This window comes from Chelonoidis abingdonii, chromosome 6, assembly GCF_003597395.2.
Source record: "Chelonoidis abingdonii isolate Lonesome George chromosome 6, CheloAbing_2.0, whole genome shotgun sequence".
Lineage (NCBI taxonomy): Eukaryota > Metazoa > Chordata > Testudines > Testudinidae > Chelonoidis > Chelonoidis abingdonii.
Window position 1 is genome coordinate 26,452,655 of NC_133774.1, and position 22,669 is coordinate 26,475,323.

The 22,669-nt window shown below is 44.2% G+C and overlaps 3 protein-coding genes across 3 annotated transcripts in view; 2 read left to right on the forward strand and 1 right to left on the reverse strand.

Moving 5' to 3' along the window:
- IL7R (interleukin 7 receptor) overlaps positions 1-22,669 on the forward strand; it is a 216,852-nt gene that overhangs the window by 143,239 nt on the left and 50,944 nt on the right. The window lies entirely within an intron of this gene.
- Positions 16-21,606, forward strand: SKP2 (S-phase kinase associated protein 2). The gene is made up of 10 exons (XM_032779932.2): positions 16-189; positions 3,301-3,560; positions 5,790-5,901; positions 6,948-7,091; positions 7,662-7,796; positions 9,251-9,349; positions 12,088-12,215; positions 13,897-13,948; positions 17,019-17,126; positions 20,833-21,606. Exons 1-10 carry the CDS (start codon positions 74-76, stop codon positions 21,044-21,046), a joined length of 1,368 nt encoding a protein of 455 aa, XP_032635823.1. The 5' UTR covers positions 16-73; the 3' UTR covers positions 21,047-21,606.
- Positions 11,385-22,669, reverse strand: part of NADK2 (NAD kinase 2, mitochondrial) — a 94,066-nt gene continuing 82,781 nt past the window's right edge. Inside the window, exon 12 of the mRNA XM_075066909.1 lies at positions 11,385-11,514. Within this exon, the coding sequence (XP_074923010.1) occupies positions 11,502-11,514 (13 nt within the window). The 3' untranslated portion in view covers positions 11,385-11,501. The remainder of the gene's footprint in view (positions 11,515-22,669) is intronic.

Consider the following 22,669-nt stretch of genomic DNA (forward strand, 5'->3'; position numbering starts at 1 on the left):
CCAGGAGGCATTGCGGCTGTCTGCCCAGCAGCTATCCCCACTTCCGTTAGGACTAGCGCGCGCGCCTTGGGGGATGGAACGTTACCGCAGCCGCGCAGAGAGGAGGCGCGGGAAGGGACGGTCACTCCTTGTTAGCGGGGACCAAGTCTCCCAGTTTTTAATGCCTCTGCGCCAGGCCACCATGCACAGGTAATGCGGAGGCAGCTGGCCGGAGCCGCGTGGGGGTCGCATGCTAGGGGTGGGCTGCACTGGGGGTTGCAGAGGGAAGGGATAGGTGGTGGTAGTTGCCGCCCAAAGTATAGGCTGCTGCTGTGTTGTGGGGGGTGCGTGCAAAGCGTTGCACTGGGCTTTGTTATCCGTCTGTCTACGCGATGTTAGGTCCCTAACGCTGCAGTATATTTAATGTATGTGCTTCTGCCCCTTCCGCCTCTACCCAGGGGATGAGAAACCGCATCTGCATCCCCCAAGGCTACCCTAGTGAGCACAAGTCATACCTAAAAGCACCGTCTTAGTGTGTTCGCTAACGAGAATAGCAGGTAGCCATGTGATTTTTGGCGGAAATCTGAGTAGTGCTGAGTATGGGGGCCAGTAGCCTGGGTGATGGTGACTTGAAGGGGCGGGGCGAGAGTGTGAATCTGTAGTAACAAACCCGCGTTCACGGAGGATTTTGGAGTTTTTACTGTGCTGCACGTTGTGATCATTTGGAATTGTATGGCAGTAGTGCAGCTCGATCCCCGCTGCTTCGAAGACACAGGCCCTACTGCTTGAGCTAAAACAGAATCTCCATTAGTGGATAGCAGTGTGGACATAATTGTGTAGTTCTGATTATCTACACAGTGTAGGGCAGAGACCTACAGCTATTGGCCAGTTCATTATAGTCCCCTCTATAAATGGAAGCATATTTTCAAGCATCTGAGGTTAAGTGAATTCATACTCATCGTTGACGGTTGTCTTTGGCCCTCTGGGACTTCACAGATGTCACTTTGCATCACACCGTGGCTCCTTAGAACTTCATGGTGATAATAGGACCAAAAATGGAGAACAAATGCCTATCGTTTGTGGTAACTGAGAGTCACTGTTAGCAGTAGAAGGCCTGTGATACACACTTTGACCAGTGCTAATTCTATACAGTAAGTGAGGATACATCTATGCAGTAACTAGTTCACTGGAGTATTTTCAAAGTGCTGTACAAACACTGTAATTTTTAATTCTCCTGGGAGGTAGATAAGTAATCACTATGCTATAGGTGGGGGAATTGAAGCAAAAGAGCCTAAAAGCAGATGTCCATTTCAGAGGCAGGCTTAGAATTCAATTTCTTGACTCCCAGTTCTTTATTCAGATCACACACTTGACTATAGATTGTAAACTGAACAGAGTTCACACAGGTGGATGAAGCTATTCTGGCAATGAAAGATGGAGAAGACCTGTTAGATCAGGGGTCTGCAACCTACAGCATGCATGCCGAAGGTGGCACACGAGCTGATTTTTGATGGCACGCAGCGGCAGGCTGAGCGGCTCAGCCTACTGCCGCTCTTTGGTTCCGGCTGTTGCCCTGTTGCCAGAGGAGGTCCCAGCCACCGGCCTCATTCAGCGCCTGCTGCTGGACTGGGGACTCCCAGGGAACCCTAGGCTGGCAGTGGGCTGAGCAGGCCGGTAGCTGAGACCCCAACTGGCAGGAGCCAGCGGCTGGAACCCCAGCCCACTGCTGGCCTGGGGTTCCATTCACTCAGCCAGTGGTGGGCTGAGCGGGGCCGGCAGCAGGCTGAGTGGCTCAGTCCGCTGCCAGCCTGGGGTGCCTGCAGCACTCAGCAGGGTGCCAGTCTGGGTGCTGGCCCCGCTCAGCCTTCTGCTGGCCTGGGTGAGCAGAACCCCAGGCTGGTAGTGGGCTGAGGGGGGTGCTGAGATCCTTGTCTGGGGTTCCAGCCTCCAGCCCCGCTCAACCCGCTGCTGGTCTGAGGTTCCATTCACTCACCTGGCAGTGGGTTGAGCAGGGTCAGTGGCCTCAGTCGAGCAGCGGGCTGAGCGGCTCAGTCTGCTGCCAGTCTGAGGTCCCGGCCACTGGCACCACTCAGCCCACTGCCAGCCTGGGATTCCGTCCGCCAGCTCCTGCCAGCTGGGATCCCAGCCGCCAGCCCTGCTCAGCCCACTACCAGCCTGGGGCTCTGCTCACTCAAGCCGGCAGGATACTGAGCAGGACCAGTGGCTGGACCCTAGACTGGCAGCGGGCTGAGCATGGCTGGTGGCTGGAAACCCTGACAAGGGTCCCAGGCAAGGATCACAGTAAGTTGATAAGATCTGTATTTTAATTTTATTTTAAATGAAACTTCTTAAATATTTTAAAAACCTTATTTAAATACAATAGTTTGTCTATATTTTTATATATGTAATTACAAAGAGAAACCTTCTACAAACATTAAAATGTTTTACTGGCACGTGAAACCTTAAATTGCAGTGAACTTGGTACACCACTTCAAGGTTGCTGACTCCGTGTTAGATCATTCATTGTAACCCTAGCTATTGTAGGACTTTCTTCCAGTTATTTGTGCAGTCTCACTGTAATAGTCCCAAACAACTGGATTTCCACCAATTTCTTTGGCACGCTATTCTGCAGCATGATAGGTATCTTAGGAAGGCTGTCTTAATTTTCAGACTGAAGTTTCGCCTTGCTATTTTTCCTGTCCAATAAAATAACAATACAAAATTAAATAGATTAAAATAGCTAAATATTTCTACTTATCAGTCCTCATGGTCACCAATCACTGCTGCTGCCTTCATTGGTCTTCCTATGGTTTTATCAGTGATAGTGTGCAGTATTCTAACTCATCACAGAGCCAATATCTCTGCTTCGTTGCTGTTGACTAAATTCCCATCCCTTTGTGATGCCACTGTTCAAAATTGTAATCTTTTTTTGCAACCATATTATGCTGCAAAGTCATTGTCTGATTACATGTCACCCTTAGTGGGTCCATTTCAGCATTTCTGCTTCCCAGGTTACTTCTTTCCATTAAGTATATGTGTTTCAGACTATTTCCCCCACAGAGTATCACATAAATCCATTCAGTTTGATCCTAATGTGTATCCCAGGTCTGGATGTGTTGTAAACATTTGTAAAGACCTATAGGATTTTTGAATGCTATAGAAGTACAAAGTGTTGTTGGTTTTTCACTGTGAATTGTATTGCTTATCATAGGGGATATAGGTGCAGCCACCTGTGCCATGTTGTGTTTTGTCTTTCTACATACTTCTAATTCCAACATTTGGCGTTGGGGTGGATGAGTGTAACTTGTGCTGTTCCTGCAGAAGACATCTCCAGGAAATCCCAGCTTCAGACAGCAATGTTTCCACAAGCTTCACATGGTCATGGGACCCCACCAAGACATCAGAGCTACTCTCCGGCATGGGAGTGTCTGTCCTTAAGAAAGAGAAGCTGGGCAGTGAGAACACCCCTCAGGAGCTGCTAGTGTCTCTTTATCCTCCTCAGAAACGACAGAAAGTGAAAGAGAAGGACAAGGACTTTGTGATTGCACGCAGGCCTAGGCTGCTCCGAGAGACAGAGTCAGGTAGAGAAACAGCAGCCCAGGCTTGTGCCAGCTTGTAACAATGACTGAGGTCAGGTGCTACAAATCACTAATAGTTTAGTTGCTTCTTACAAAGTTTGATGTCTCTGAGCAGACTCTAGTCCAGGGATGGGCAAAATTTTTGGCCTGAGGGCCACATTGGGGTTGCAAAACTGTATGGAGGGCCGGGTAGGGAAGGCTGTGCCTCCCCAAACAGCCTGGCCTCTGACCTCTCCCACTTCCCATCCCCTGACTGTCCCCCCTCAGAACCTCCGACCCATCCTACACCCTTGCTCCTTCTCCCCTAACCTCCCTGCCCCTAACTGCCCCCCCCCGGGACACAACTCCCTATCCAACATCCCCTGGGACCCCCCTGCCTTTTATGCAACTCCCTGGTCCCTTTACCATGCTGCTCAGAGCAGCATGTCTGGCTGCCACACCACCCAGCTGGAGCCAGACGCACTGTCGTGCAGGTGTGCGTGGCTGCTGAGAAGTGGGGGACAGCTGGGGGGGGACTGGGGGCTAGCCAACTGGGAGCTCAAGGGCTGAGCAGGACAGTCCCATGGGCTGGATGTTGCCCCATAGGCACTGACTCCATGGGTGCTCTGGGGCTGGAGCACCCATGGGGAAAAAAATTGGTGAGCTCCCACCGGCAGCTCCCTGCCCCCTCGCTCCAGCTTGCCTCTGCATCTTCTGCGAGCGTGCTGCTGCGTCCTGCTTCTCCCCACTCCCAGTGCTTGCACCACAAACCAGCTGATTTGCGGGGTGGAGTGGAGGGGGAACATAGTGTGCTGGGGGAAGACAAGGGCTGGGGTGGGGATTTGGGGAAGGGATCCAATAGGGGCAGGGAGGTGGTGGAGTTAGGGCAGGGACTTTGAGGATGGGGTGGAGCCAGGGGAGGGGAAAAGGTGGAGTTGGGCAGGGGCAGAGAAAAGGGCGGGGCGCATGGGCATCCACTGGCACTGGAGAAGGTTGGTGCTTATATATGGCCTATAGGCCATAGTTTGCCTACCTCTGCTCTAGTCCCTGGATCTAGTGAATCGTGTTACTTTCAAGTCTTGAGAGAGTTACTTTTTGGAAGTGGTTGACTCTATTGCTTCCTTAAATTAGACCTGTGAAGGGATAGTATTTTATCTCTGGAGAAAATATTTCCCAGGGGTCACAGAGATTGATAGACTGCATAGTAGCTATCATTTTTTCTATTCTGTTTTTCTTCAATAAGGATTAAATAGGATTTTGGATTTCGCCCATTTCCCAGAGCTATAGTACAGCAGCATTGGCCAACAGGGGGTAGATTAAAAAGAAATCAACTCAGATAGATTCAGAAACATCTCTCCAGCAACAGATTATATCATCTGAAGACCTGATCTAAATGTCACAAGAGATGAATATTCTCAGAGCTTTCATAAGACCTCAATTTGAGCCTCCTCTTTACCATCTAGTAACTTACTAGTGCTTATGACTTTCTTTATGGTATTTTGGTGAGTTTACAGGGGCTGTTTTTGAACTGCCATCCTTCTCATTTATGCCGACCTGTCAAGTATTTCTTTTCAGATAAAGTTGTGATCTGGGAAGTGCTGGTTGGGGTTCCTATCTAAAATGTACACAGTCTCCCATCCCATTTAGGGAATCCTGTCTTCCTTTGTTCCACAGACCTCTTTGGAGCAGTAGCAGCATTTTCTAGATGTATGTAGTCCCTTGAAAATGTGCTTGCTTAAGAAAAGAATGTTTGGATATTAGGCAGGTGAAATAGCTCAAAAAAGCAATATCACAATATGTATTAGGGGCTGCAGTCAGGAGAGTCATGAATTTTAAGAAGGGCTAATTGCACAAGAGAAGAATAGCTGCATCCCTTTCAAAAAAAGTGTCTGGTTTTGGAATTCTTCACACACTTTCTTAGAACACGATGAGTTGGACAAACAGGCTTCAGAAGATAAATGTGGGACAGTGCTGTTGGCAGCTATTTGTGCACCTACCCACACAACACCTAATACCACCATCTCATCCAAAGGGTTAATAATAATATACCTTTCCAATAAGGAAATGTAAGTACCTAAGTAGAGGACTAGTGTAGCCATAGATCAACAAGGGAATGAAGTGGTGATGGAAGGGCAGGGAATTTTTCTATTGTCTTTTTAATATTTTTGTTTAATGGTAAGACTGTTGAAATGTCTATTCAGTGGACAAAAATGAATCCGATCTATGTAAAACCTGTTGACTGTTTTCTTCAAGGTATTTCTTGGGATGCACTGCCAGATGAATTGCTGTTAGGGATCTTTGCATACTTACCCCTAACTGACCTGCTAAAAGTTTCCCAGATTTGCAAGAGTTGGCAATGCCTAGCGTGAGTATTGCTTTTTACTTGTAGGTGTTGAGAACAACGGTGCTTTTAAAGGTTGTTAAATGGTCTTGTTCTCATCTTGATGTGCATGTGTAATTCTGCCAACACTGAAAGTGGGTTACACATGATTGAGACTATAGACTCATTTGATTCCTTCTGATGTTTAAATGGAGACTGTCACTTGAGAACTACACTTTATCTGAATATTTTCCATTTGGGCTGTGCCCATAGTTAAATTAAAGCGTCTGGTCTATTCCAGCACTCCCAATAATGAAATCTGGGGTCTTGACCCCTCTCTCTCTCACACACTCCCTCAATCTGTAGTATAGTCTGAGCTCTTCTATCATGCACCCACCCATTCCGTTAATTAATTCCAGAGTCCTATCTTTCCCCAAATTCTTTGTCTTGCCTCCCACTGAACAAATAATGCCCCCTTTCTCACAGAGTTCCAGTACTTGCAGGAGACTACAGCCTTCCAGTCTTGCTTCTCCATGTGGACCCTCTACTCCTTGCTTCCCTTCTCTGGGAAAAGCAGCAAAAGTTCCAACTTCCCATCTCTCTTGTTCCCTCCTCTTGGGACCACTGGTGCCCTAATTCAGTTGAGTAAAATTTCTGCTCTCCTTGGGTCTTCAATCCCTGTCAAATATTGCAGAGAGTTTCCTACAGTATCTTGGCTCTTCATAGTCAGGAAAAAGTATGCACTTTGCTGTCTGATCAGTGAGAATCTCAGTAATGTTTGTAAAAAGAACAGGAGTACTTGTGGCACCGTAGAGACTAACAAATTTATTTGAGCATTGTTTTTGTTTTTGAGCATATGCTCAAATAAATTTGTTAGTCTCTAAGGTGCCACAAGTACTCCTGTTCTTTTTGCAGATACAGACTAACACGGCTGCTACTCTGAAACCTGTCAGTAATGTTTGTATAAGTAAAACTTTGCTGAGTGGACTTTATTTTGCACATTCATTTGTAATATTAAAAGCCGTTCATGGCTGTGTCCATTGCTTTGGCCTTCAGTTACTTACTAACAATCAAACTCCTTTCCTCTCCAGGTTTGATGAATCGCTGTGGCAGACCCTTGATCTGACTGGTAAAAATCTGCTTCCAGGAGTGATTGGGCAGTTGCTCCCTGTAGGTGTAACTGTGTTGCGTTGTCCAAGATCCTGTATTGGGAAACCATTGTTTAAAAACAACCGGTAAGGTTGTCACTATCTCTTGGTGTCCTGGAACAAAGTCTCCCTTTCAGTTTTTCATGTAGTTCAATCAATCTTTGATTTAGCACCTCTGGTTGTCACACTTGCGGCATCTGTAAATTTTGGAATGGAGGCATCATGGAGCAGGGATAAGGCACTGGGCTGAATATCAGGGAAACTGCATTCTGTTTCTTGATTCAGAATTGTCCAAGAACTGATTAACACAATCTTGAGAAGTATAGTCTACTACCATTACTCAATTTTTTTTTTTAAGAACCAAGAACTACTGACCCCTGAAGTATATTTCTGTGCAAAACTAAAGGAAATATGATTTAACTCTAGCATAGACAGAGATATGAGTCTTAAAGATTTGTATGCCTCAAAGTAAATAGAATTTTGCAGTTTTGGTAGCCAGCTTAGTAATATTGATGGATCAGACATGCATTGAAGCATATACATTGTCTGCTAGCTATGCATTCATTTGTGATATACAAATGCAGCATACTACCTCAATTTTAGAAAAGTGTTAAAATTCATTTTGTATTGTCTGCCTTTCTCCTTTCCCCTCTTTAGACCTCTTAGAGTGCAACATATGGACATGTCCAACTGCACAATAAATGTTGCAGATCTCCATACTATTCTTTGTTGTTGTGATCAACTACAGAACCTCAGCTTGGAAGGACTGGTGCTTTCTGATGATATCATTAGGTGAGTAGGCATGTTCAGAAGTGTAAGGTTCCTGCATCTCAGGACCATGGGCACCCCCTTTGGTGGCATCAGGGAATCAGCGCTCATGCCTGGTTAGTCTGTCAGGCATTCTAGCTTGCGGCTAAGCAAGTAGCAGCTTAGGCCTCTTGAATGAGGGCCGAGCAAGTCAACAGTCAGTGGCTCTGGCCTTCTGACCTAAGGGTTAGCACTCATCCAGCCCAAAGCAGGGGGTTGGGGGCAGGGGAACCTGGACCTACCTTGCTCCACCAGGTCCCAGCCCAGGGCACTAGAAACGACAGGTGATTCCATTGTGGGGTTGCCAGGAGAACGTGGGGGTCCATGTCTCTTTTCCTTGGGCAACTTCCTACCAGCATCTGGTGGGGCTGCTTCATGTACACCAGGGCCTGGTTCCCCCTCTCCTTGTCAGACGGTCCACTTTCCACTCCCTAGTTGGGTTTCTCAGTCTTCCGGGGTAGCCTTCCCTCCAAGCTTGCTCTGGAGGGTCATAACTTGCCACAGCCAGTTGTGGGCTCTGCTAGCTATTTGGCTCCCTGGGACAGATGTCTTGCTCCTTCCCTGATCTGGCTCTAACTGAAGTGCTGGGTCCTTTTTTCTTATACTTTCTGCAAGAGAGAGAAGGGATGGGATTAGCTGAGCCTAACAGGGTGAGTTAACCTCCTGTGTGCTGGGATGAGGCCACTCCGCCTCTTTGCAAGAAGTATTCAATAACTTTGGAGCCTTTTGCATACCAGACAACTTACAAATGTGGGCCCTCATTTTGTAAATAGCTAGACTAGCACAGACTTCAGCAAGATCCCACTTGGGTTCAGGGGTCTGCATAGGCACAGGATTGAGGCTTATTTTACAAATGGGATAATTGGTTTATCCATCACAAAAATGCAGCCACCTCTGTGGTGAAACATGGCAGCTGTTTAACAGCGCATAGTAACAGGAAGAGTAGCGGAACATTAAACTGCAAGGAAACATTCAGTTAGGCAGAATGTAAATATCTAAATAGGAATTTGGCCAGGACCCTAGTGATAATAATTTTCTTCAAGTGTATGATTAATCAAGTACACTAATGTAGCAGGTAAACAGTTACAGAACATCTATTTAACTGTTAAATTGAAAACCTAGAGCTCACTAGGCCAGTGGTTCTCAAACTTTTGTACTGGTAAGCCTCTGAGTGCAACCCCCCTTCTAAATTAAAAACACTTTTAAAATATATTTAACACCATTATAAATGCTGGCGGCAAAGCAGGGCTTGGGATGGAATTTGACAGCTTGCGACCCCCAGTTTGAGAACCCCTGCACTAGGCAAAGATGCACAAATGTATCTTTACTAAATTAAGGCCATCCTGAGCCTGGAACTTTTAAGTTATGAAAACAAATTATAAAATTGATACCAGGAGAGATGTGAAAGCATTCAGACTCTCCATCTGTGGTCTTTACAGAAGCATCGCTCAGAATTCCAGTTTGGTGCGATTAAATCTCTCTGGATGTTCTGAATTTTCTGCAGAAGCACTGGAGATGATGTTGATCAGCTGTTCTGGGTAAGACAGAATGAATTTATGCACTTGTTGATATTCCTGGGAGAAATGATCATCTGAGTACCCCACTGGCCTGGGTGTATAACTTTTATGAACTATAATTTGTGCTCTTGAACATCTAAATAGAGTATTTTCCTCTGCTGAAGATTCAGATAATTCATGTTTTTGTTAAACTTCTCTTCCTTAAAGACTGGTACATTTATCTGAAAAAAACAGTTTGCATGAGGATATTCAAAACACACACAGTTAAAGTTGATTTCCTTATTGCAAGAGAGACAAGTCAAACTCTGTCAATGTGAAAGCGTCTTCAAAATTGTGAAATGGCATCTGATCAGCCCTCTTTACACAGAGTGTTCAGCTCTGATAGTAGAAAAGATAACGTGATGTTAAAATAATCCTTCAAACACACAGACGTTTTAATTCTGATGCAGTACCGTTATAAAAACTTGACAGCTTATGGAGACTAACGTTTTGTGATCTGCCAATGTGAAGAAGGATGGTCTGTGGTTAAGGCACTGAACTGGGACTTGGGAGATCTGTGGCAGAAAATGAATCCAGAGTTCTTGTGTAATGTTGGAGAAACTACTTAATGCAAAGGCAAACTTAAAATGTACTGTGGATTTAAACATACTTCCTCAGTTATACCAGTGCAAGTTGTGTAAAGAAAACCTTAATCTCTATGCCACAATTTGCAATCTGTAAAATGGGACTATTTTCTTTGTCTTGTAGATTGTCCCTGTTTAGCACCGTGACTGTTTGCTACATATATCTGCACTGCTTAGCAGAATGAGGACCTGATCTTGGTTGGGACCTCTAGGCCAGTGGTTCTCAACCTTTTTGGGCTCAGGACCCATTTGTAAATGTTTTATGGCCTGTCATGACACAGTAAATAGTCTGGGGGTGAAGGCCCCAGGGGTGGCTTCCATCGGATCCTGCACCTGGGGGAGGGAGGGAGCTAGGTTCTGCCTGGCACTCACTCCATAGTGGCAGCTCCTACAGCTGCTGTGCTGTGGATCTGGCTGGGCTTGGCTCTGCACTCTAGGCATTGCAACCTCCCAGAGTTGCAGCACTGCTCAGGTTTGGCCACGCCTCCCTGACTAGACCAAATTTGTGAGAGTAGAGTTGTGACCTGGCTCATGGGGTTTCAGTGCTACTCACTCAGATTTGGCCTGCTCTGACTCCCGTCATGATGACTGGGCCAAACCATGGTGGCACTGGGACCCCAGAAGTTGCAGTATCTGGAGCAGGGTGGCGAGCCTGGCCAGCCCCAGGGGACAGGAGCTGCCATGGGACCCTTTGAAACATTCTGGTGACCCAATTTGGGTCCCGACCCACAAGTTGAGGAAACACTGCTTTAGATGGTGCTATATTTTGATAATAAGTAACGGAACTGGTGCCACAACATGTCACAGGGGCTTGGTGTGTTGGCGGGAGCAGCCCGTTTGCCCAGTGTGGGGTTGACACACCCAGTTACACAGTTGTCGAGATTCCTTGTTGTGCCAAACGATCATGATCAAGGGGTCCAGGACCCCTGTTGGGGCAGAGCAAACAAGCAGTCTGTAGCGCCTGGGTTTCCTGGCTGAGGCTAACACAAGCAGTTGGAACAGTGATCCTTTGGGTAGGGCAGAGCAAACAATCAGTTTATATTGGGAGACCCTGGTAGCCACACCTGGTGGCAAGTGTTGGGCAGGAGGACTCAGGCCTACCCCACTTCACCAGGTTCCGACTGAGGGCCCTGTGAAGCTGGTAAACTCTCTATACAGAGTTCAAGTATCAGCTCCTAACAGATTCCCTGGGTCTCTTCCTACCATCTTGGGCACCTCCTCAGCTGGCAGCAGCTCGGGATGTCTGCAGTCAGCTGGTCATCGACAGCATAGTCCAGACCCATGGAAAGTGAATGGTTCCTCTGCAGGCACCTGCAGCACACATCCTTCCTCTTCTTCCACCAACACCGACTGAGCTGAACTGCCTCCTTTTATCTGTCCCCTCCACCTGGACCAGGCGCAGCAGAAGTGTGGGGCGTGATCTCCTGGGCCCACAATGCTTGTTCAGTCCCCTGTTGGCCCTATGCAGGGTTGATACATTGTGTACATTTCTTTGCCTCCCCAATGTTTTTAACTCTGTTCTTGAGGAATCCGTAGGATGAGAGGGTGACTCATTTCTTTGACCTATGATGAGACAACCAAAAAAAATTGTCAGTAATAGTGGTTATTTATTTGTAACCTAGTAGCACTCAAAGGAGTATACAGTGCCTGCCCCAAGGAGCTTAACAGTCTAAGACAAGGAACTTGTGAAGGATTGAAGAGGGTTGCAGTCAAAACATGTATGATATTTCTGTACATTATAAAAAATACAAACTAAATCAGATGGCCAATTAATAATGGATAGATTAAGGAGCGAATATCTGTATTTTTCTTCTTTAAAGGTGGACTCTTATCCGTTAGGAACCAGACTATAGCAGATAACTCACTTCACAGCAAAAACAAATGATGATTACTTTGCCATTGCTGGCTTCATGCATTTTGACAACCAAGATGCTCTTTATCCCATTATTATTCCTCTGTGCCATCTATTTAATCTGATCTCTTGAAATTTGGTGTCATTAATGATGAAACTTGATGGTATATATCATGTACAGTTTGGGGTTTTTTTTTGGTATTTGAATAGTATGTGGATGCCTTTAAGGCCAAACCTATGTTTGAGCAGTGCTTCCAAATGGATGTATTTTTATTTGTGCATAGATTAGAAGAGCTGAACTTATCTTGGTGTGACTTCACAACTGATCACATTAAAGCAGCAGTCAACCACATTTCTACAAATGTCACCCAACTAAATTTTAGCGGATACAGACAAAATCTACAGATAGCAGGTAAATAGCAGCACTGAGAACTGGTGTTCTAGTAGAATGATATGTGGAACCTTAATTAAGTGTAGCTGTGACTGTTTAACTGTTTGCATCTTCTCTTGGTCTGTCAGATCCAGAGTACTGATTTCAAATCCAATGGTGATTTTGCCTGCCTGAGGTGTGCCTTAATTCATAAAACAAAACATTAACCCTAAAACGTAACTGCATTATTGCTCATTTTTGTACATGAGCTCTGAAACACTGATAACCACTCTGATTATATTATTATTTATGTTTAATGGCACTTAAACGCCACAGTCAGGAATCTGAGCTCCACTGGGCTCGTTGCTGTACACATAAATAATGAAAAGGTGGTCCCTGTTTTACAGACCTTACAGTTAAAGGCAATCAAATAATACAATTTTCAGTCATGAGAAAAGAACTTAGAAATTACAAAACTTTGATTTACACAGGAAAAAACTTCAGGTATCCAAAAATCCCAGTCACTACAAAGATGAGTGTGTTCTACATGATGGAAGTCATGGAGTGGTTTTCAGTTGCATGAATGAGTTTTGGAGTGCCTCAGAATCCTGTAAACCTAGTAAATTTCTCCTATTAAAGAGAACGGTGACTAAATTCAAATGGTTTTTCTGGCTGGTACAGTAAAAGCTCTTTTATCTGGCACTTCACCAACCGGCAAACTCTACAAATTGGCACTTCTGATCTGTGCTGAAAGTCCAGTTTATAGTGCGGTTGGTGCGGGGCCAGCAGAGGACAGGTGTGGGATGTGGGGTGCACTCTGGAAGGGGGTTTGGGGCAGGGGATTGGGTGGTGAGGGGGGTGCTCACCTCCAGCAGCTCCCGGCAAGCAGATCCGTCCCTGCTATTGCTGGCGGAGGTACATCCAGGCGGCTCTGGAGGCACCCTGCCTCTGTCCCTGCTCTCCAGTCCCCAAGCGCAGACTCCACAGCACCCAGCCCTTTGGCCAGGAACCACGGCCAATGGGCAGCTGCCAGGGGGCAGTGCCCTGCAGACTGATTGCAGTGTGCCTGCTTGCAGAGCTGCATGGCCGTATCTCTGCCAGGAGCAGCAGGAACACGGAGCCGCAGGAGGTGTGTGCCCCCTCCATCTGGCATCCCAAGCCCCTCTCATGCCCCAACCCCCTGTTCCAAGATCCCTCACAGATCCAAGCTCCCTCCTAGAGCCTGTGTCCCGCAGCCCTTCCCATGCCCCTGCCCTGCACCCGCCCCGCACTCCAAAACCCTCCCTCTGAGTTAATTGGCATTTTAATTTACAGCATCCCCTGTTCCCCCAGCATGCTGGTTTAAAAAAAAAAAAAAAAAGCTTTTACTGTATATTGATGTATATTGATAGTGCAATGGCATTTCAGGGGCACTTTTTTTTTTTCGACAAAGCTAAGACAATTTAAATCCTTTTAAGGGTCTGCACCGAACAACAGTAGGTGAAAAAGATTTGGTATATGTTTCAAGTGCAGTACAAATGTTTTTTAAAACAAGTACAACCTTTTGTCAAGAACTCACGTTGTAAGGAACGTGGCACTTACTCCATGTTAGTGGTGAATAATTCAAACCACATGCAACTTTAAAAAGGTAGCTTTTACTGGTTAGGAGAAGCTGTAATATTGCTGGGAAAAAGTGCCTGGCTGATTTTACACTTTTTTTTTTTTTTGTTTTCCCCCCTTCCAGATATTAAGACATTGGTGACAAGATGCCCTTATCTCATCGAGTTAGATTTAAGGTAAACTGTGTATCAAACTCTTCAGCAGCCCTGAATCCAAACAGTATAAAGACATCTTTGCCCCTGCTCCATTCAGGCTGCAATTTCTGTCTCTCTGGAGCCACAGCACAGAATCTGTCCCTGTGCATCTGGGTTTGTGCTAGCTGAAGCCAGGGAACCTGTCCTGTGAGTGATCAATATCTACATACATTTTCATACCAGGCTCATCACTGTTGTTTCTGAGCACCTTCAGGCAAGATCTTCTCTTCCCGTGCCCCCTCCCCCCCCTAATCGTAGCACAGATGTCACTCCTTGGAAGAGTTATTTCTTTGCTAAATTTCATGCTTCATCTGGGGTCTGTTCTGATCAGGTTCTTAAACTGCCCATTTCCTGTTTGCTGTAGTACTGACTATCACAATATGCTGGGATTTTCTTAATGGTAATAATTGACCCCTTTTTGCCTCTCCAGTCACGCTGTGGCCAGCTCAAACATTTTGAAGGTATTCTGCTAAACTTTATCAAAAATAAATAAATTAATTCCTTGAGACAGAAATTGTTCACAGAAAGTTTCTGAAACTCACCTTTTGGGCTGAGAGTTCTGAGTGTGAAAACAGAAACCTGTTTGCAATGTTACTATAGAGTTTGCTTATTTTGATTCTGAGTAAGTTCGATAATAAAGGGGGGGAAATACATAGCATTTAGTACAAGATCACATCTAAAACTTGTTTTAACATAGGTGAATTTATCTGAGAATTGGTTATGCACCCCCTCTTCCCTTTGCCCCCTCCAGCTGTCTGATTGGTTGTGCTATAAACTTTAGGCTAGGTTCACTCATAGGTTCCTGTAGCATTTGCTGGCAGAAATCCAGATGCATAGGGGGCAGATTCTGTGCCGGAGCCCCCCAAGGAGATAGAAATTGCAGCCTGAATGGGGTAGGGGCAAAGGTATCTTAAGCTGCCTTTGTGCTACTTGGGTTCAGGGCTGTTCTCACTTGGGGCAGCTGCCAATGAGCCACACTGCTACCAAGAACCCTTGTTGTACAGTGGGCACATGCTGTATGCAAGGGTTGGCTGTCAAGAGAAATGCTATGAAGTCTTGAAGTTAATAGCAGACTTAAGGTACAATAACTTCCTGATGAGAAAATGGTGGCCTTATATATTTAGATCTCAGTGTCTTAAGTGCTGCTGACTGTAAGTCACAGGGGATATACAGCTTGACAGTACCTTCTTGGGTAATATGCTAATTACTGAAACAGAAAAGATACTTTTCTGGAAGGGATAAGCTAAACTCATTTACCCCCAGGGGAATTCTGCACCACTGCACACAGAATTCGTGTCCCCACTGCAGAAAATGAGGGGGAAGCAAAGAGAAGCTGCATGGGGGCAGTGATGGGGATGCCCATGAGTGGGGGCACACTGTCACACGCCACTGGCCCCCCACTCCCAATTACTGAGAGCACAGAGCTGTCCAGCTGAAGCAGAGTGCTGTTCAGCTCTGCTCACTGCAGCTAGACTCACCTCCTGGGTCCTAGTGCTGGTCATGCCCCCTTCTGTGTGGTGGGGAACCATCCTGTTTTCTGTACAACACTGAAGGCCTGCAGCAGGGCAGGATAAGGAGGGGGGTGGGGTGGGGAGAAGAGGCAGTAGGGAAGGGGGGTAGGAAGGGCACAGGGCAGTAGGGAGGGGCAATGGGTTGGGTAAGAGATGGGGATAGGGGAATTATGGGTAGTAAGCGGGAGCCAAGCATGTGGCATCCCCCCAGCAGCAGCTCAGGCTCCCAAGTTAAGTAGGCCCAGCGACTCCCTACCTCACTGATCCCCCAGTCAGCTGCATACAGACCTCCACCCCACCAAGCCTCATTCTCTTCCCCCTCACCCCCTGCCCTAACCTCTTTCACGTGGACTCCCTGCAGAGTTCCATTGCCCCTGTACCCAGAACCCCCCTGCCCCAACAAGCCCTTGTGCATCCAGTCCTCCTCCTCCGCATACCCGGTTCTCCCACTGAACCATCTGCATCAAGACTGCCCCGCACAGAACCTTCTCACCCCACATTAAGCTGTTCCACGCTTGCCCCACACCTGGATCAGAGGTCAGGGCTGGGTGTGCATGCAAGGCCAGGTCTACACTACGCGGTAAAATCGATTTTAGATACGCAATTTCAGCTACGAGAATAGCGTAGCTGAAGTCGAATATCTAAAATCGATTTACTCACCCGTCTTCACCGCGCGGGATCGATGTTCGCGGCTCGCCATGTCGATTCCGGAACTCCGTTTGTTTTGGTGGAGTTCCTGAATCTATGTAAGCGCGCTCAGGGATCGATATATCGCGTCTCATCTAGACGCGATATATCGATCCCCGAGCAATCGATTTTAACGCGCCGATACTGCGCGTAGTCTAGACGTGGCCCAAGAGAGTGTCCCTCTCTTTTGCTATCTTGGTGCACCTGACATGGAGAGACAGGGCCTTGGTGTGTCAGGGTTGGGTGCAGCCTTACTGCTGACTCCAGTCCCACCTGAACATGCAGGGTGATCTCCCACCTCCATGCAGCCAGTTGCCTGTGCTCCTCACTGCCATGCTGGAGCCTGCACATTTATTTGACCAATAAAATATACAGAATTTTGCAAACATTTAAAATATTGTGTGCAGAATTTTTTTTTTTTCTTTTGGTGCAGAATTCCCTCAGGAGTAATATACCTGTCTGACATTTTATAATCATGTTACAAATGCATAAGTATAATTTGATTTTTGCCATATCAACTAAACACTGGTTAGAACTCTTGACATGTAGAGCAACTTCCTTTGTGACCTAAATTCCTGTGCCAAAACAGCTTCCTGCAAAACAGGCTACTTCTCCCCCCCTCCAAAAAATAAAAATGATAGAAATTGGTGAAGAATTCCTAATATGTAAGGAAGAAAACATGTTAAATTTGAAAATACTTAATAAGCTGGTGAAAGTTTTTGAAGGCAGATAAGGGTTTAATGTGTACAAAACATTTCTCCCTGAATTTCAGAAACACTTGAAACTTTGCTTCTATTGTGTTCTTGGAAAGGAAATGTTTTTAATCCTACTTTTGTATATCGCCTTTATTACAGTGACAGTGCAATGTTGAAGCCTGACTGTTTTCAATATTTTCATCAGCTCATCTGCCTACAGCATTTGTCTCTTAGTAGATGTTATCAGATCTCTCCTGCTGACTTACTGTGAGTAATGTCTTACACCCATTATAGTTTACTATTAAAATCAAATACTTAAACTGTTCAAGATCCTGAACTTCTGTATAGACTTAAACTGCAAATAAAATTTTTAAAAACAAGAGGAAGACTGGAACTAAGAGGCAGAATGGAGCTGATGATTACTGGTTCTCCGCTGGGGTCAGCAAAAATCTATGAAACCCCTTGGTGAAGCGTCTGTCTCATTTCCCTCTAGTTCTGGTGCATGTACATGACAACCTACTACTGCTATCAGTGAATGCTTTAGCTCAAGCGGCATAGGCCTGAACTGTGGATCTAAAGGTTCCAGCCCCGCTGGCTGAACCATGTGGATGTAAATATGATTCCACCTAATGGAGTTCCTGGGTGTGTTGTTTTTTATTTTTCTCCCTTCCAAGTTCACCTTTTATACTGAGGAGGTTAAGAATATTAAGGTTCAAAGTAAAAAAACTCAGGAATTGCTCAAATTAAGGTTGCCTGTATAACCTTAATTTGCCTCCCTTATGTGTATATGCATTATGATAGAATCTAATTACATGCACTGTCTTTTCCAGAGGACCCCTGCCCCACTGAGTGCACAGCTTGGATGGTACTCTGAGCAACTAATCACTATTTTGTTTTGTTCTCGTTGTGGCCCTATGCCTTACTTATTGCACATCATTCAAACACTGCTCGGAATATAAAATTCATTTCCTTACAGGCTTTTCTATGATGCTCACTGCTATACTATCTGAATGCTTCACAAACATTCATCATAGAATATCAGGATTGGAAGGGACCTCAGGAGGTCATCTAGTCCAATCCCCTGCTCCAAGCAGGACCAATCCCCAACTATTTTTTTGGTGCCCCCAGATCTCTAAATGGCCCCTCAAGGACTGAACTCACAACCCTGGGTTTAGCAAACCAGTTATTTGCATAAAACCTCTGAGAGGTATGAGGGTATTATCCTCATTTTACAGATGGATAACTCAGGCATAGAGGGACAGATTTAAAAATATTTAGCTGCCTAACACTCATTGAAAATTTTACTGGGCACCTAAATATCTTTAAAAATCTGGCCCCAAAAGATTAAGGTAAGAAGTGTCCACTAATGGGTGCCAGATTTGACATTTAAGACCTGATTTATTTATTTTTTTCTTCCAAGTACTTAGCATTATATATCTTTTTACATGGTCAGATCACAGCTCTAATTGACTTGGTTACAGCTGTGAGTGCATAGCATTTTTGCAAAGCAGACACCAGAGTCTCACATTGGGCACTCAGAAAATGACACCAGCGACCACCTGTGAAAAGTTTGGTTTAAGTGACTTACTCAGCATCCCACAGAAACTCTGTTGCAGAGGCAGAGATAGAATCCAGTTCTCCAGGGCAGCATTCCACTGCCTGAACAATGAGACCATTTTTTCTTTTTGCAGTACCCTTCTTCATTCACTGCATAACCCCGATTCTTCCCTCAGACCAGGATCATCCTGTGAACTGAATGAGGCTAGTGTCATGGAGAAAAGTAGTATGCAGTCATCTAATTAAAGACTGTCATAATGCATGAATTAAAGTTGCATAGGCAACCTTAACTTTGGCATTTCCTAACTTTTGAGTGCTTGATTTTGCAGCCTGAACATCTTTTAACTTAGACAAAAAACTAATACAAAATTATGGTTGTCAAACTGATCAAAAACAAAAAAAAAATAGGGCCAGATCTTCAGGTCCTGTAAATCAACATGGTTCTGACATCAGTGGAGCTATCCTAGTTCTATTTACACCATCTGAGTAACTGCCCCATAAAGTGTAAAGTTAACTACAGGTGAAATTTTTGTTTTTCCCTCTTTAACTCTAAAGCATTTTGGGTTTTAGTTCAAATATATGATGTGCCACATTGGTGTTCTTAGATAGGTATTAAAGGAAGTTATGCTTTTGATTGTTAAAACACCATATTAAATCAGAATCTGTTCATGTTAACACAGCTTTGCTGTGATCTTGGGCAAATCAATTAGCTGTACTTCCTCCCTCCATAAAATGGGAACATCTGTCTCATGGTGGTCCATGAGGATTTTTAGCAAAGGGAGCAGTTTTCAAAGGTGCCAAGTGCAGTTTGGCATCTTATTCTTACTGACTTTCAGTAGGAGTTGGGTGCCTGTCATTTAAAAATCTCTTCCCAAGACATGTTATTCTCTGGTGGAAAATATTATAGAAGTGCAAGGATCTTTTGAACCACACATTACACTGATCTGTATTGAAGGAATCTTTTACATATAATGAAGACACTTAACAATGACAAACATTTTACTTTCAGTTTGTTACTGGGTCAGCTATGTCAATGTTAGTGTCACTTTTCTCAGTAGTAGTGAGAAGGGACTAAGTATGTGAAAGCTTATCACAGACTAATAGTTCTGTAACTATTTACATATCCCTTTAAAGAGGATTAGGTAGCTGAGCTGAAGGAATTTTAAAACTCAGATTATTTGCTCAGTAGTACAGAGCTACTGCTGCCTCTGTCTATGAAGGGGCTGCTGAAGTAGAATATCCTTAACGAAATTTATTCATTAAGCCATTTCTATTTTCTAAACAAGATAGATTCCCTCCTTACCTAGGGCCCACAAAAAATTGTGAATAATAGTTAGTAAAACAAAGCATTGAATGATTGGATGCATAATATAAAACTTGTTGAAACAATGTATTTGCAATAAAATTCTATTTGACAAAGTTTAAAAATGAGAACTTGCAATGGATCTATATTGATTCCTAAACCTAGGCTGTTAAAATGGGAGTTGGAAGACCTTTAACACTGATAGTGGTGTGGCTGTGGGATAATTCTGTAGTGTTTGTTCCTTCTCATGAATCCATCTGTCCCTGACTGTACTTGCAAATACACATTTAAATGATAGCTGGGCAAACGCAAGGAACTTGGTCTGTATGACCAGTTCAGACATTACCACAAATTCCATTCTGCTGCTCCCTTGTCCAGACTAATCTTAACCCTGTTACTGCCACTACCACCTTATCTGGCCTGTTGCCATAACCCTTCAATCCTTTCATAACACCACCACAAAAATCACACACCTTGTCCACCCCAGAGTCTATTCACCGGTTATTTTTTGCCCTGTGTTATCAGGATTAAGCTCCTTATCCTCTCCTTCCTGAGCATTCAGAGTTTGATTCATGGCTACCTCTGTTCTCACTTGTAAAAGACTTAGCACACCATTGACAATAAATAAGAATATTCCATACAGTGAAAAATAGTCAGTCATTAACTAAGATTATTAAAAGTATTTAAGGAGGTGACTGATGTGTAGGAGTTACCATCTTGGCACAATTTGCTCCACTTATTCTGAATGTTGATTTTAATAGTCCATTGCTATTGCAGAGACAGTAAATAAGCCAACCATGTCCTGCAATAACCTAGCATGTGAGAGGCTCATAGGTTATGAATAAAGTTACTGACATTTCATTGCATTTAAATTCCTATTTCTCTATTTAAGCTGGTTTGGCAATTGAACTTCTTACTGAATCACCAGAACAGAGCATAAAGTTTCAATTAAGTATATGTAAAATCAGGGATTTTTTTAGATAGGAGCAAACATTTATCCAAAATACTATTTCCCAGACTTTTCATGAAATATTGTACAATTCAGTCTGGGTAAAAGGTTTAAGCCTTTTTTTTCAGCTTACTGATCTGCTTGTTTTGTTTCTTCCCTTCTAGTGAGCTTGGTGAAATTCCCACACTAAAGACTCTTCAAGCTTTTGGACTAGTGACTGACAATTCCCTACAGCTCCTGAAAGAAACGCTTCCCCACATAAAGATCAATTGTTCACATTTTACAACCATTGCACGGCCAACCGTTGGCAGCAAAAAGAACCAGGAGATCTGGGGCATCAAATGCAGACTGACACTGAGAAATCCTAGTGGTTTGTGATGCAGCGTTTGTTGGATAGTCCCTTTTGTTGTTACCAAGCGTGGTGTGCTTCATCAAGAAACCCAAACATTGGAGCATCACTCTAGTTCTTCTTGTAAAAAGTGTTTTAACTTGGTCTTGTGCTGTAATTTACTTAAGTATATTTTTATATTGTCCTTCTCTTACTGTGTCCAGAAATCCAATCAGGTATGAGTAATTGTAGGCATTTTAAAAGTCAGTCTTGCTTTTAGAAATATTTTTGCAAAAGCCAAGTGACTATTGCAATTGTGCTAAACATGATTAAGTTAGAAAGTTTGGTAATAAATAGTGCAGCTGTTCTAGTTATTTGGCAACGTGCTTAATTCTTCAGTCTGATGTTGCTTTATTGGAACTGTGACGGTCCAAAGGTGCTTCTGTAATATTTTTCCAAATACATTGGAAGGGCCTTACTCAAAGCTAAGTAGAGAGATGTTCTGTCATTAGGGAACTGTTTTACTTCATTACAACTCAGTACTTTCCTGACTGTTTCAGATTTTAGAGCTCAGAATGAGTAAGGGCATTAAGTCTATTTAGACTCCTAACTGAACAGGATGGAATATTTGGTGCTATCTGCTTTTTTCAGGGGAGATGGGGAAGGAGGGAGGAATAAACCATGGCATTGGACACTAAATTCACTGAACCCTCTTAATGCAATAGGAGCCGTGGGAAGGGAGAGCTATGCAAAAGGAGCTATGAGAAAGCTGAATCAGATACTAGCTATAAGGCAGCAGAACAGAGCTACAGTGCATTTTTTCCAACCATTACAGAAGTGTGACCCTCACTGTTTCAAAATGACCGTGCTGAAGAGTTTAAAACTTGAAACACATTTGTGAAACCAAGGATCTCACCTGTCACAGTGACGTTTTCACTGGGTATTTTAGTCTGACTTACATTCCAGTTCTGTGCCACTTAATCAGTTTTTAACTTCTTCTGATTTGTGATTTTCCAGTAGTTTCTAAAGATGCATTATTAATGTAAGAATCTCTTCAGAGGTAAGCTTAGTAGGTTTCTGTTTATATAGCCCTGTATTCACATCCCTTAATTGAGACTCTGCAGGGATAAGGAGCATTAAAGAGGGAAATACACAGAACTCTAGAGCTCTTCAGGGCAAGTAAAATAAGGGGTCAGTGGGATCTAATGGACATCAAGAGTTCCACAGTACAGAAACAGCAGTCTTGCAGATATGTTTAATATAGCTGAGGAGATAAGTCACCACAAATTCCCTTAGCTTCTACAACGCAGAAAATGTAGCAAACTAAGTTTCTAGGCTCTGTTGTCCCAGTTCCTGTATTTTAAAGAAACCCACCAAAAACTTAGCAACGTTGATGGTAGTTCAGGAGAGAAAAATATGAAGGAATAGAAATGAACAACTAGTTAACTATTCAAGCCTATAAGAGGGGAAAGGATAGATATGTAGTTAAGGCATGGGAGTAAGCCTTTGATCTGGTCCTTTGTGCCTTTGTTCACCATTTGTAAAATGGATATAGTACATCCCTATGTTTGAGGTGCTGAGAATAAGTTTATTCATGACTGAGGTGGCTAGACAGAAAGGTGCCAAGGCCATAAGGTTACCTACAGAAAAAATGTACAGTAGAACCTCAGTTA